The sequence below is a fragment of the Daucus carota genome, chromosome 1 (assembly GCF_001625215.2).
Source record: "Daucus carota subsp. sativus chromosome 1, DH1 v3.0, whole genome shotgun sequence".
NCBI lineage: Eukaryota > Viridiplantae > Streptophyta > Magnoliopsida > Apiales > Apiaceae > Daucus > Daucus carota.
The window spans coordinates 28718490-28734468 of NC_030381.2; the positions used below are offsets into that span (position 1 = coordinate 28718490).

The following is a 15979-nucleotide window of genomic DNA, read 5'->3' on the forward strand; positions in this document are numbered from 1 at the left end:
GGCGGGACGTCCATTATTGCAGTACAGGTGAAGATGGCAGGGTGACAATTCATAAAAGGAAGTCAAGTTCCAGCAACACTAACAAGAGGCAATTAAGATCCAACAACACTACTTGAAAGTGGTAGTTAATTTCCACGTCAGTTCTGTGTATTCATCATGGTTGATCTTTGTTTCCTACAAACAGTGCCAAATGTTATTAATTAAAAAGTATATTTATTAAATACTAGGATTTCAGTGTTGTCGAAATCTTAATGGCTGCTCTCGCATTTTAAGAACGGCCCTCAGAAGAAGCTAACGTATCTTGATATGTAATCAAGAACTGAGTTAGAAAACGTATTTGTAGACGGAGTGGTAAAGCCATTTGTATAGGATATAGAGTCTATGAGTTGGATTTCGGTTTGGGGATGCATGGTGAGTAAGTCATTTCCATCCTTTTTTTTTTGAAAAATTCTAGATTCTTCTTTGAAACAGTCTGAATTTTAGAATGTCTGTGTAACAAAAGGACAACTCTCAGTAGTTCTCTCTTTTTTGGATGCTAATTATTGCTCGTTAACCTGTCTCTAATATTAATAATGAAATTAATATATGAGTTAAAGATTTTTTATGTTAATTAGACTATTTTTTACTCAATAACTTAATCATCACGATCGGCTTTTTTCACGGCGAATAAGTGGATTTAGATATTTGACTCAATTAAATCCATATCAATTCAATCCACATAGTACACTATACATACTTATAAGTCATGTTCGGGGCCATTTAAAATATAATTAGTGACACGTTAGGTATATTTCTAATATCATTTTTATTCCAGGTCAGCTTATATTTAACCAATTTGTAAGAACATGATGCAACATGATTTCATCATTTGTCACCGTATTAAGATAAAAGATTATATTTATCAGAAAAAAACATGAAATAATAGCACTACAATATCTCGCATGTTCAGCATAAATTATAACATTAAATTTTATATTATTTTAGCCAAACGTTTCCATCAACATTATTCGAGATGTTTAAAAAATGCTACACTATTTCCTATTTATGTATAGACCAAATCGTAACTTGGGAATTTAGAAATAAAGGAACTCAAGTGAAGGATGAAGTTTAAATAAGATAAAGCCCTAAAACCGGGACAAGGCACGGGTATAGTTTCTGGTAATTCAAATTATAAATAGATTAATTTTTCTTTTTTAAGAATTTGATGCAACCAGTTTATTATTATAAAATTTAAAATAATTGTTGATATATGTATAAAGGTCGTGCTCAAGAAAGAACCAGTCTTTAAAATAGAACCATTAAACTACTAAGGTTTTGCCGCAGAACCCTAAATTTTAAATAGATTTTTAGGATCTAAATCTAAATACATGTATTTTCATCGTTATGTGTGTTCAAAAATAATTTTGAAATATAATACATAGATATTGACATTTTTTGCATGTGAAGTTCTACTGTTAAACCCTAACTCATATTAAAAATAAGGTAAGAGTTCTATGGGTTCTGTCTCTAATAGTTCTCTCTTCAACATGACCCATGTATTTTATGCACATTTAGTTAATTTATCGTCTTGACTATCGCTTTAACTTTATAATATTATCGTGTTCTAACCGTAACATGCGTAATATTTAGCTATTTTTTACATCAATTTTAAGAATTTTACTCATTCGAACAATTTTATTTGGCTTAAATTTTCAATATTTCTCCATCCATGCTACAAAAGGTTCAAGTTTCAGATCCCATCAACAACATATCACAATAAATTATTGATTCAAACACATATAAGAAAATTATTAACTATTATGATACACACGTCCATCGCATTGGTTATAGGCCGGTATATTATTAAAGCTAAAAAAGAAAAGATTTGGTCGTCGGTTTGCAATCGGTACGGTGAGTTATAATCGTTAGATCACTTGATTAAATTTATACGCACAACTGTTAGATTTAATTTTCTATATTTCTACATCTCTGCTACTAAAAGTTAGGGGTTCGAATACCGTCAACAACATATTAAATTATTCATTTCAACACATATAAAATAACTATTAGCAATTTAAATACAGACGTGTATCGCACGAGTTATAAGTTAGTATATTGTAATTGACAATATAAAATATTTAGCTATAGTCAATTATATTCCTCACTATACGAGAGTATGAAAGGTATTTTTTACATAGCTTTACATGTATTCAAGTGATATAAGATATTGTATTCAGAATGAACTACTACATGTCAAATACTCTATTTAAGTATATCATCTAAATTATAGAAGTTAACTTGACAAAGATGATTCTCATAAAATTGTACTACAAAAAGTAAGAAATCTAGTATACACTCATTATTTTAATCAAATCTAAGACGGCCCCATCAATACTTTCGACATATTTGATCAATATTGCAAATGATCAGTATACCTTATACAATTACAATAGAGCCATCTACTACATTATTTTTAAATCTTATCTTCTGTAGACACAAATTTATATTTTAATTCAATTAGTTTCTTTGTCAATTTTAATAATCATATAATATATTTAAAGTGAAACATAGTCTTTTATTGGACTATAAAAGATGTATCAATTTATAAAGATGTTAAATTTTTAAATGAAAATTAATTTATAGATAAATTACGAGTACTTAATCATATGATATGGGGAGAGAATGACCATTTTCTTATAATTTTTTTATAAATCTTGACACATAAAATTGATTTATGTTATTTCAACCTTATAGGATAATTCAATATGAATATATCATTTCTGTATTTTAAATGATAACTATTATACAAATTTTTGTTCCCCATTCTATAGATATTTTATTTGATTTTTCACTTATAGAAAAAAAATCTGTCAACATGTTTTGTCTATGAATCTGATCAGTCATCTATTCATAATTAAAGTTTTAATTACTAAATATATATTACCATATCTATGTATACAGTATGTACATGATAAAATGCTAATTAATATTCAATTGTAGTGCTCCATCTATGCGAAATGCGGGTGAATGTAATGTTATTGGCCATATGCTGCATTTGAGAACGTATACTTTTCAAAATCAGCCATCATCTAAATATAAAATAATATATTAACATATAATGTGTCGAATTCATGTACCATTTCCGCAAATGTGTCCTTTAATGGTAACGTTATCTCAGACTGAACAAAAAATTCTTAAATAATATATATTCAGAAATTACAATTTTTAATCCACTCACTTTTACGATACCTTAATTTTCTCTAAATATAAAAAATAGACTACAAATCATATTTTATAAATTTATATTATTAGATGAAATATTATATATGAATAAAAATAAAAGATAAAATCATTATTGAAAACTGATGATGTTTAAGTTTGTCTAAATAAAATATCAAATATTTTTTTTTTCACATGATATATACATATTATATGTATTATATAAAAATACAAATGCCATTTGACATAGTGGTAAAAAGAAGTAAATGTTAGTGGATGCATGAAGTTCAATGAATAAAATGTCTCATATTTTGAATTTTTTATTTAATTTCATGACTATATATCCAATACAAACTACTAAAATACAAACTAAATACAAACCAATGCGATTAAGTAGGATGGTAAGGGTTTTGGGACTGGGGATGGGCCCCGAGATAGGCCTAGACGAGGTCTAAGTGGGTCCTAGTAGGTTCGGGGCGGGGCCTAGTGGGACCGTGGTGGGGCCAAGTTTTGGCTTTTAAGGCTGTCTAGAGCCCGTCCACGGCCTGTGCGGAGCCTTGGCGAAGCCCCAGCGGACCCGGGGTGGATTGAGTGGGGATGAGGGTGGGCCCTAGGTGGATCATGACATATAGGGAGTGAGTGATGTCATTTAGGTATAGTTTCTCTTGGTTTGTATTTGATCAATTGCCTATATATATAAATTAATTTTCTCAATATTTCATTAGTGTTTTAATATTAATATATTAGACATACCTGTATTTTGAAATTTTAATCGATCTCATAAGGTATGAATAATTTGAAATTAGATTATTTTGATGTCAATATGATTAGCTCAAAAACATTCATGTTAAACATTTTGGATGTCTAGACAACTGGAATTCATGAATTAAAATTATTCTAAATATTAACCTATTTAAGTGCTATCTATTTTTTTCAACTTATTTGGCAGTTGTTTCAATTAGCTTTTCAAATGAATAAAATAACTAATGAATTAATTGAAAACTGATGGTAATTAAGTTTCTCAAAATAAAATATCAAATATTCTTTTATTCACACGACAGATACATATTATATGTATGATCTTAAAACACGAATGACGAGCTAGCGCAGTGGCATGAGAGAAGTAGATGTGATTGGATGCACTCATGCAAGTTCAATTCAACAAAAGTCAAGTTTTTAACACATATATTAGACAAAAGGATAAATCAGCTTTTTTACAGGAATAAAGAAAGTAAGAAGAGGTAAATGTAACCTTGATATACTTTCATTTTATTTTTTTGAATTTTAAAATTCATGACATAAACAAATTAGAAATGTAAATTTATGGGATCGCTCACTTTAAAGGACATCCACTTGATTCTAGTGGTGAGTTCGGTTTTCATAAAATAGTGAATTAGTCTAATATTTTATAAATTGAAATACCTCTTAAACATGCATTAGTCTAATATTTTATAAATTGAAATACCTCTTAAACATGCATTCTATCTTTTTGTATTAAAATTAATGAAAATTATTTTGTGGGGGCTATAAAGTGATGCGGCTTCTCGGATAGCAATGAAGAACACACAAACACACGAAAGAAACACACCAAAGATGACTTGAAGCTTTCCATAGTCCCACTGATGACAATCTAAAGAAACGGATTAAATAGAGATATGAACAAGGTAATTAAAGACATTAGATTGTCCTATTAGTGATGAGAGAAGAGCAACTCATGGCCATCAAGCATGGTTGTTATTCCTCTGGTGCTAATTTGTTGGTTTTGTATCAGGTGTCTCATCAAGGTTGTTTGCTGGTAGCAAACGTGATTTAATTTCCTGTAAGAGCATGATAGTTGGTTACTGCACACAAGGGAATATGGACTCAGAATCAAATTTGTTTGCTGATATGCAAGAAAAAGGTCCAAAGCCTCATGTAATTCCATGCAGTATACTGATGGACAACCATTTCAGAAAAGGGAGGACCGAAGACGCTTTGAAGTATTTTAAGTTTTAACCAATTGCTGTCTCTAGGACTCGCTCCTGTCAATTATACAGACAATATTATCTTAGCCGAACATCTGAGGCTAGAGATAGACTTGAGAAATTGTTGGAAGATGGCTTTGTTCCTGACTGCATGGTGTACAATAGCTTAATATATGGTTTTGTCAAGGAAAATACCATAAATTCTGCATGGCTGTCTATACTGAAATGTGCGAAGGTGGAATTTGTCCTAATGTTATCACTTACACTCCTTTTGTTGATGGGCTTCTTAAAAGCAACAACTAATCGCATATGGTGTTCAACGATGAATACGCAACTCCTTTAATGTGCTCGCCAATCCAAATGAGCTTAACTGCGGTACACTTTGCAACTCAAACAGGAGACTGACATCTACTGTTGTACATTTGGATATGTTGGATCCCACAAGTTGAGGGCAGAGTTTATGCCTAGGAGATGTACCAGCATGGCTTCAGTTCAAGATATCTTGAACTGATCAGTTTGCTGCAGCAACATCCTGTTAGGATAAAGACACCAAACAATTTTCTTTCCTTTCTCACATGAATTCATTCTACATGATTTTTCAGTCTCAATATTTGTTGTAACAACTTCCCTGTGTCATTTTGACTTAAAAATTCCTTTGAATTCATATACACCTGAATACCTGGCATTGTCCCTGATTTCTGAACACATATAATCTTCTGTATGCTTGAGGCTACTCTTTAGTTGCTGCTAAAAAAAGGTTGTGTGTGATTTATATTTTTTTTTCATAGAAATTTTGAAATTTGGTAAACTTTTAAATTGGAGGAAAAATTTGGAATCTAATATTTATAATTATTTATTCATTTAATTATCAATCCATAAAAATTATATCAACTAATTAATTTGATATTATATATATTCCATTTTAAAGAAATTACTTTCCTTATTTTTAATGACTTTTTATTAAATTATAAACTTGATTTATATATTTTTAGGAATATTATTATATAAGTGTTGTTTTTTTTATTCACTTTCAAATTTAAATTTAATATTATAAGCAAATATAACTCAGGTCCGAAAAATCAAAATAATCAAGAATTATTAAAAATTATAATTGTAATTTTTTAATTAAATTTTACAATTACGATCCAATTACTAATATTATTCCCTTAATTATTTAATTTTATTTCTAATTATATCAAAAATAAAAATATTATTTAATACCAAAATCTAATATTAAATTGTTAATCATAGGTAAAAAAATTAAAATTGTTTCGACTAATATTTTATTAGCATTAAATTTTAATTTTCATATAATCATGTTATATGAGTTGTTGAATTCCAAATTTTTACTTACTTTGAAATTTAATTTAATTATAAAAATCAATAATTATATGAAAATCAAGAATTACAAGATAATACTGTCAAATTTTAAGAATAATTTTTAGAATCACATAGAATTTTAGTTATCATATTTAACAAAATTCTTAAAATGAAATTCTCGCTTACGTTTCAATTAAAAGGGGTGTATTGAATTGAGATTTCAAAGAATTTTTTTTCATTCTTGAAATCTGAGGGTATTCGATTGTGATTATTTGAAATCCATTTAAATCTTGATGTATTCAATTGGGATTTTAAATTATACTACAAAATCTGGTGGTATTCAATTGGGATTTTAAATTATGCTTTGAAATGCGATGGTATTCAATTGGGATTGTTTAAAATCCATTAAAATCTGGTGGTATTCAAATGCTGGTGGATTTTTTTGGATTTCATAAAATGATGGATTTTGTGGCATTCTCCGGTGTATTTTAAGTTTTTTGAAATCCCACCAAAATCAATGGAATTTTGAAGCATGGTGTTTAAATCCTATCAACTCTGCAGCGCACAAAATCAAAATCACATTCAATCCATTAAAATTCATGGTCGAAAAACAATCCATTAAAATCCCTATCGAATACACCACCGTAAATTTAAAATTTTGTGCAGATATAAATAATATGCTAAATAAAGATTAAAAATCTAATTTTAATATTGGTTTAATTTATTTTCCGAGCTCATTTTAATGAATATTTTAATAATTTACCCGCATGCGAAGCGCGGGCATAATCCCCTCGTTAGTCTAATATTTTATAAATTGAAATACATGTCAAACGGATAATTCGGATACGATCCGTATCCGTATCCGCAATGGTCTGATTCAGATTCAGATAATATCCGCTTTATTCCGGATACAGATAATATTCGCTTTTTCTCGAATACGGATGCGGATATTTCGGACGGATTTCGAATATTTTTGATGACGATGATTTTCGAACAAGTTTTTTATGACTAAGCTCAAATTATATTTTTATATATGTATAAAGTGTTTGAGTATTTGTACAATTATATAAAATTTATGTAAAATTATTTAATGCATATACACACACTACACTACAAGCTAAATAAAATAAAATTTTAATTACATATATTTATATATTATATAATCTAAATATCATATATGTATTTAATTTTGAATTCGAATATGACGGATTTGGATACGGATAATATCCGCTTTATTTTGGATAAGAATAATATCCGTTTTTTCTCGAATACGGTTGCAGATTATTCGGACGAATAACGGATGTTTCGAATTTTTTTACAGCCTTGCTCTTAAACATAGCATTCTATATTTTTTTTTATTCAATGATTCAATCTTTGTATTAAAATTAATGAAAATTATTTTGTGGGGCTATAAAGTGATGCGGCTCCTCGGATAGCAATGAAGAACACGCAAACACACGAACTGGTCTGAATGATATGTGAGTGATCTTTGTAATAACAAAAAATCAATCACATTAAAACCACCACCTTCATTCACAATCATGTATAGATTAAGGGTATGCACCAAATTAGCAGCCAAAGATCCAAGAAAGACTCTTAATTGCTTATCTTCCCTTCAATCTCTAAGGTATTTCGATAATCTTGAATTTTATTTTCTGGGTTTTTCATGAAGATCGTTTCTTTAATATAGTTTCGCTTTTTATTTGATTTTTTAATTTTTTATAAATGGTCTTGAATCTGGTGTTGTATGTTTTGTTTCTTTGTAATGGTAATGGATCAGTTGATTGCCGAATTCATGTTGTATATTTGTTTTCGATTTTCTTTACTGTGATTCTCTTGTGAAAATGGTCCACTGTTCACTGTTGTTAGTTTAAATAGTGTTAGAGGTACCGATCTGAAATTTGTTCCCAGATGATGTGAAATAGATGATATGGTGATATTGCAAATTTGTTTATGTGATATTTAGGAACCATTTCGGGTACCGATTTATGTGATATTGAGCAAGTGCTCTACCATGTGAGATTCATACGGTGTTAGGTATAAATTTGAATATCAGAAGTAACCCTATAATTTAAAGCAACAAGGGCGGGCACTGCCCCGTTCCAGTTTTTCTGTTTCCCTAATGCAACAGTTCTTAATACTTTTTTTACAGTAATAATGTTGCTTTCATCAATGATAACTAATAATTTATATACACACGTTTGTACAATTCCAACATGATGTGTGGGGTAATTTTGAGTCATTGTCAGCTGTACATATTTTTCAAGATGTCCCAACAATTTGTCATTAAATTTGACAGAAGTGTTTTGTTTCCTGAATAATGAACAGAGTAGCTCATGATTAGTCTCAGGTACCCTTACAATATAATTGCTGCTAGTTATTCTGCATATTTCTCTTCTTTGTTTTGTGGCATTCCATAATCCATAGTCATTTTACTAACTTTTTAATTATATATATCAACGCAGATCGAAGCATTCATTACCTTTTGCCACAGTGGATGTAGACAGTTTATCAGGCAGCCAACCTGCTGAAGTACAGAATTTAGGTAGGCTTTATAGAAAACGACGTATAGCTCACGAATCATCTTTTGTAGAATTTGACTCTAGAAAATTCAAGATTATGATATTTCATTTCATTTGTAATCTTAACATTTTCCTGTAAATCAGAAAGTAATTAAGAATCAGTTTCATTTTTAGATTAAATATAGTGAAGAAAACATTTCAATTTTGTTATGATTTTGAAGGGGAAAAAAAGAATTAATGCTTAACATATTTTATGGGTTATTCAGTGCAGGGAAATTGGACAAAGTCTTCTAAATGGAATACACTTGTTGATCCTTTAAACGGTGAACCATTTATTAAAGTTTCTGAGATAGATGAAGGAGGAATACAGGTTTTTATATTTTAGTGCCTGAATCTTACTGTCACATGCTAGGATATAATCATATAATATCTTTTTTCCCGTATGTGTGTCATGGATGTATTTTACTGTTGCTAAATTGCATTCTGTTCGACTTCCAATCCATCATGAGCATCTATAGTAATTAAACTAGATTTATACTTGACTTCTCTTGTTTGGATTTATGTCCTTGCAGCCATTTGTTGACAGCCTCTCCAAATGTCCAAAACATGGTCTACATAATCCATTCAAAGCACCGGAAAGGTATAGGTTACTTGTCCTTTCCTGTTAAGTTACTTACTTGTCCTTTCCTGTTTGTATATATGATATTAATCACTGTTGCCTGTGATGATATGAGATAAGCTGATCATAATGTTCAAATATATACGAATATCAGGCATAGTAACAATGAATTTCAGGTACCTTTTGTATGGAGACATTACTACAAAGGCAGCTCACATGCTGTCCTTGCCTGAGGTATAATTAAGTGATAGTACTGGCAAAAAAGATACTATAAAATATGACTAATTTAATCCTGCTATATATTGAACTTATTATTTTACTCGGGCTTCAGGTTTCGGATTTCTTCACTAGGTTAATCCAAAGGGTTGCTCCTAAAAGTTACCAGCAAGCTCATGGCGAAGTCTATGTTACACAGAAGTTTTTAGAAAATTTTTGTGGTGATCAGGTAGATGATCAGTCTTATTGCTCTGGCCCATAAAAATGTGAAGCTATATGCTTGTGTTGCTATATTATTCAGTTAATTTTTCAAATTGGCAGTTAGATTGAGGATAGCTAGGAGGAGTTGTTAGCTGATAGTGTTCTTTACATAAAAATAGATTATTTTTCGGACTTGTTCAACAGTGTCATATCTCAAACCTTTATGTAAAACCTAAAAGCTATCTAATATTTGGGTTTGGGCTTTAATAGCTGTTGATTATTTTTGAGAAACTTGTGCATGAAGTCTTATATTACATATATCCGCTTGCCTTAGCAAGATATATAATAGTTATGTCATGTAAGGTCTCTGGAACTGTGTTCTTGTAAGGTGCATCATCGACTTTGGAGTTGACATGTTTATTATTTGCATTTCTTCATTTACATTACATGTCCACATCCATGGCAGGTTCGTTTCCTGGCAAGGTCATTTGCAGTGCCTGGAAATCATCTTGGGCAACAAAGTCATGGTTTCCGCTGGCCCTATGGTCCTGTAAGGCATCACTTATGGATACATGTTACAAATGTTTTTTTTTAATTAAAAGGCATTGTTTTAATTATGATGGTTGATGAGCAAAAAACTAACAACGCGGGGCTGTTTAGTTATTGTGAGTTTGTAATGTATGAGAACTTTTAATCCTTTGTAGGTGCAACTTCCTTGTCAAAAAAACTTCCCTGACATAAGCTAGTCAAGATGGCAACTTTTTTTTTGTGCCTCTCTTTTCACTTGGACTTTTAATCTTGTGTATACAACAAAAAGTTAGACTGATAAGTGTCTCTGAATTTGTATGCAGGTCGCAATAATAACTCCTTTCAATTTCCCTTTAGAAATTCCTGTGCTTCAGTTGATGGGCGCGCTTTATATGGGCAACAAACCTGTCCTTAAAGTTGATAGCAAGGTAGGCATTTAAAGGTCTTTGAAGAGTACCCAGCTCTGTTTTTAGCCTTTTAGGTCCTCCAAAATGTTCAAGTATCATTTTTATGGTGAATAATATTACAATATCGGCAAATGATAATTTTCTGGTGGAATGTGTAGATGATCTTATGTGTAATTTAGATTTACCATTTTAAGTGTCTTATAACTTTTAAATATCAGGTTATGTGAAAAGGTTGAAATCCCCGGAATTCATTATCAACTTAAATTGTAGTTGATGTATGCACCGTGCTCTTTAGAAGTATGAATATGTTTTAATGATGAAAGGAGTTTGAAATATTATTAACTTAACTCTATAAAAATAAATGTAAATTTAGACCAATACACGATCTGGATTGAGAAGAAATTAAAAAATTTAATTCCCTCTCCCCATATTTAATTTACAGTAACTTCTGCATCTTGATATAAAATTATTTGTTTATTGTAAGTTACCCGGACTCGGGTACTATTGCGCAACACGGGTGCGGATCTAAGTGATGGATCCTAAGTTTTTTGAAAATTAAGATCCTTGGAAGTTGGATATGAGTCCGAAATCTGACACAGGTGCAGGGACTCGGAATATAAGCTTAACATAAGGGAAAATTTATATGTTCTTAATCCATTTTACATCTTAAAAAGTATGTGTGACTAGTGTCTTCTACCAATTAAACTTATACACATTATATGTGTCATATTTGTGTCATAAAGTCAAAGGACAACATAGAAAAAGTTATATATGGACCTTGCTCTTTACAAAGAAATGTTGTTGAGGCATTTTATATCCAACTCAGATCCTGTACCCACAGAGGGTTTATTTATTTAATTGCTTAAAAATTTTATCCTGACAGCTTATCTTTTAGGTTTGTATTGTAATGGAACAAATGCTTCGCCTACTTCATGAATGTGGACTACCTATGGAGGATGTGGACTTCATCAATTCTGATGGGTCAACAATGAACAAATTATTGCTAGAGGTTAGTACCCTTAGAGCATCTCCAATGGGCTCTTTAAACAAGTTCTTAACTTTAAATTTAAAAAAAATGTATAAAATTATTGCTCCAATAGGCTCCTAGGAGCTCTTTAAAATGTAACAGCCTCTTCTCTCTCATCTCTTTTGAAGAATATCTAGGTGCTCTTATAATCCTACAAATTTACTAGTATTATTCAATGTATTGACTTGCTAGGAGCCATATATTTTATTATTTTTCAAATAATGATTTACGAGCCTATTGGAGATGCTTTTATAATCCTTCAACTTTACTTGTGGATAGCTTAATATAACCTGCTTGCTACGATAATTGCACACTAAGTTACAACTATCCATTGTTTTCAAATTCTTGTGCTATGAAATAATATGAATTCTCACTAGCTGCCTACCTATCCTCATGCGTTTTGTATCTTTTGATATTGCAAAATATATAATTAGGGGAAACCACGCATGACTCTCTTCACGGGTAGTTCAAGAGTTGCAGATTTATTGGCAGTTGATTTAAAAGGCCGTATAAAATTGGAAGATGCTGGATTTGATTGGAAGATACTTGGGCCAGATGTTCAGGAGGTATTTTTGTACAATCTCTGCTTTATATATGAAGGGCAGTGGAAGAGGATCGTTAGTTAATCTGACATTGTTTCGGGGAATACAGGTTGATTATGTTGCATGGGTCTGTGATCAAGATGCATATGCATGTAGTGGTCAGAAGTGCTCTGCACAATCAATGCTATTTATGCATGAGGTCAGGTCCTTTCAGTGTCTTAAAATAATCTATGATTTTTTGTTCTCCGAAACTTTTAAATACATGCTGATAGATTAAATTATTATTTTCATTATTTAGTCATGTGATCCAGATTAGTTATATGTTCCTCGTGTAGAACTGGAGCCAGAGTTCACTTGTCAAGCAATTGGGTAACCTTGCAGCTCGAAGGAAGCTAGAAGATTTGACTATTGGGCCTGTCCTTACGGTATATGTTTGTCTTTATTTTGTCTGCAAAATTTGTTATATGTAATAAAGAATATATATGTCCAACAATAGATTCTATTCAGTTGTGTCAATCTCTGTGGTCAAGACTATAGGACATTGTCACTTTTGTGGAGTATGTCTCGCAATGAATAGTATTATCTGCAGGAATGACATTTCGTTTAGATCAGGAACAGTTAAGTTATTATTCGGTTAGATTGTGTCATTTTTATTCTGTTTCTTTTTTGCAGGTTACAACTGAAAGAATGCTGGAACACCTGCGTAAATTACTTAAGATACCAGGTTCAAAGCTACTTTTTGGAGGTGAAGCTTTAGCAAATCATAAAATTCCTTCAGTATATGGTGCCATAAAACCAACAGCAGTATTTGTTCCTCTCGATGAAATACTGAAGGACGGCAATTATGAACTAGTGACCACAGAGATTTTTGGGCCATTCCAGGTTTTAATGAGATTCCGAACCAAACTTTTATAAGCATTTTATATGCTATACCATACTTGTATAGTTCTCTTGACTTTAAATTGTCACAGCTGAATCTTATCAATAAAATTGAAATTCTAGATTGTCACGGAGTACAAAGATAATCAGCTCGCAATGGTTTTGGATGCCGTTGAAAGGATGCATGCGCATCTTACAGCAGCTGTTGTTTCAAATGATGTTCTCTTTCTGCAGGCAAGACTAGCTCACTATGTTTTGTATGTTTTTACGTTTTTAGGTAGTATCTCTCTGCCTAGCCACCGGTATAAAATGATAGCTTAACCATAATATGGATCCAATTCCTAAATCTTTGTAAAAAGTTTCTTCTGGTTTAAATTCTGTTTTAGTCATAACAGAACCTATGAACAAGCATCACTCGGATTAGTTCATCCCTAGTTCTGCTGATCTGACAATCAGGAGAACAACTTGCAGTTGACACCTAGAGCAACTGAGCAAGTCCAGTGGAGGTGCTAAAAGTGATGTTATATCTATTATATAGCACCCACCAAAAATTGCACACTCCAATGGGATGCTAAACTTGGTTTCAAAATAGCAAAATGCTATATTTGGTGTTAGATATAGAACCAAGTATAGATGTTGCTATAATTGCCACATAGGCATGCAAGTAGCAAGTTTGATAATTTTTGTTTTATTTCATTTACAAGGTGGGTGAAAATCTAGCTATATATGTATTGTTTAGTGCTATTTTGAATCTACCCCTTGGAGTAGAAGTTTTATTTTAACATCACAAGTCACGTTTTGGTGCTAAAATATAGCAATAGGCAAAGCTATTTGTATTCTAGCACCACCATTGGCCATGCTCTAATAGGCTAGCATGACGTCTTACTAAAAATATGCATGCATCTGCATTATAGGATCTATGGCTTTATCACTAAATTTACCATTTTGGTCAATTTTTAGTCTGACACATGGAATTTGTCTATCTAATATTATGAGGAAGACAGAGAAGCATACTGTAGCATGTAGAGTGTTTTTTCTTTTTGCATTTTCTATTTTCTCATAGTAAAAATCAGAGCCGGCTCCTTGGGAAGTTGGTATATGTTTTTGCCTATGGCTCCAAGAAACCGCACTTAGGCCCTACCCCGGTCTCACTGGCCCCACCCCGACCCCACTAGGCCCCACTCAGGCCTCACCAAATCCCACCTCATGGGTCCATCCTCGGACCGTAGAACCCTTCCCATTGAACTGTTTTCTATTTAGTTTCTATTTAACTGGTTTATTAGATTAGGACCCTGTATATATATTACAGTCTATAAGTGGACAAGCCATATTTTCAGGCTTTAGCCATGCTCTAGTGCGTAGTAGAATCAGTTGGCAATGTTTCAATTAAGGGCAGTTAGTTCCTTATATCAACCTAGAAATTACATACTTTATGTTCATAAATTTGATGCAGTTTGGGCATTCTTGAAATTACTGCTGAGAAAGTCTGGTAAGTAATGAGACAGTAACGGATGTTCCTGATACTAAAAGAAGCAAGGGGAGTAATGAGACAGTAACATATGTTCCTCATAATAAAAATTCGAAAACATTACTGTTTCATTCTTTATGTTAAACGTGCAATACATATATTGCACCTGATCAACTTTCTTTGAGTTTCCTAAAAGATCAAGTATGTTCGAGTTTCTTAATTAGTTTAATAAACTAATCTTACCCGCAGGAAGTTATCGGGAGTACAGTTAATGGAACTACTTATGCTGGACTGAGAGCAAGAACAACTGGGGCACCACAAAATCACTGGTAGCCTGAAATTCCAAATCATTTGTAAATGTCAATTCAATATTATTGATTTCTCAATGCTAATTATGTCATATAAATCAATCCACTGCAGGTTCGGACCAGCTGGAGATCCTAGGGGTGCAGGAATCGGGACTCCTGAGGCAATAAAGCTTGTTTGGTCTTGCCACAGAGAAGTGATATACGATATTGGCCCGATGCCTACAAATTGGAAACTCCCAGCTTCTACTTAAGAATCACCTGCGACAAAAATAAATAGGAAACCTGGAATAAAATAGGAAGTTTTCCTGAGTTATTTTTCGTGTTAGGAATTTGTGGATGGTCCAAGTTTCAATGAGCAGCTAGATTCACAAAATGCCCAAAAGACCATATAATTTTATTATCTGGTAGGTGCTGATGTTTTTCATGTATCTGTCCACTTTTGAGCTAAATAATAATTGCTGAATTACTGAAAACAGTCAATTAGAAATAATTGTGTGTTACTATAATGTAAAATTAATTAAAAAAATGTAAAGATTTATTAACTTTATCCAAAATGAATGGAATTGACATTTCACCGAGTATTCATCAACTCACACGGATATCTTGTGATCACTGAACAGCAGTACTTTATTGCACATCTTCTGAGCACACATTAAATCAAGAGATGGACCACTGAAACCCAATGGTTTTGAATTTATTAAACATTTTCAAATTCAAAGTAATTTTTTACTACCATTTCCTCATTATATATGCACAAACTAATTTTAAACATTGGCTACA

General features: G+C 31.6%; 1 protein-coding gene across 2 annotated transcripts; it reads left to right on the forward strand.

The window, feature by feature from the left end:
• The first annotated feature begins 7899 nt into the window (after positions 1–7899).
• On the forward strand, positions 7900–15672 carry LOC108204823 (delta-1-pyrroline-5-carboxylate dehydrogenase 12A1, mitochondrial). Of its 2 annotated transcripts, none has more exons than XM_064078996.1 (16): positions 7900–8109; positions 8948–9027; positions 9271–9374; positions 9577–9644; positions 9800–9857; positions 9955–10068; positions 10507–10590; positions 10892–10996; positions 11871–11984; positions 12437–12568; positions 12654–12743; positions 12880–12969; positions 13217–13426; positions 13547–13651; positions 15135–15220; positions 15312–15672. In XM_064078996.1, the coding sequence occupies exons 1-16, from the start codon at positions 8024–8026 to the stop codon at positions 15448–15450; spliced, it is 1665 nt and encodes a 554-aa protein (XP_063935066.1). In that variant the 5' UTR covers positions 7900–8023; the 3' UTR covers positions 15451–15672. The 2 variants fall into 2 exon arrangements, with proteins under 2 accessions (XP_063935066.1, XP_063935068.1); XM_064078998.1 differs by lacking the exon at positions 7900–8109 and adding an exon at positions 8804–8832.
• The last annotated feature ends 307 nt before the right edge of the window (positions 15673–15979 follow it).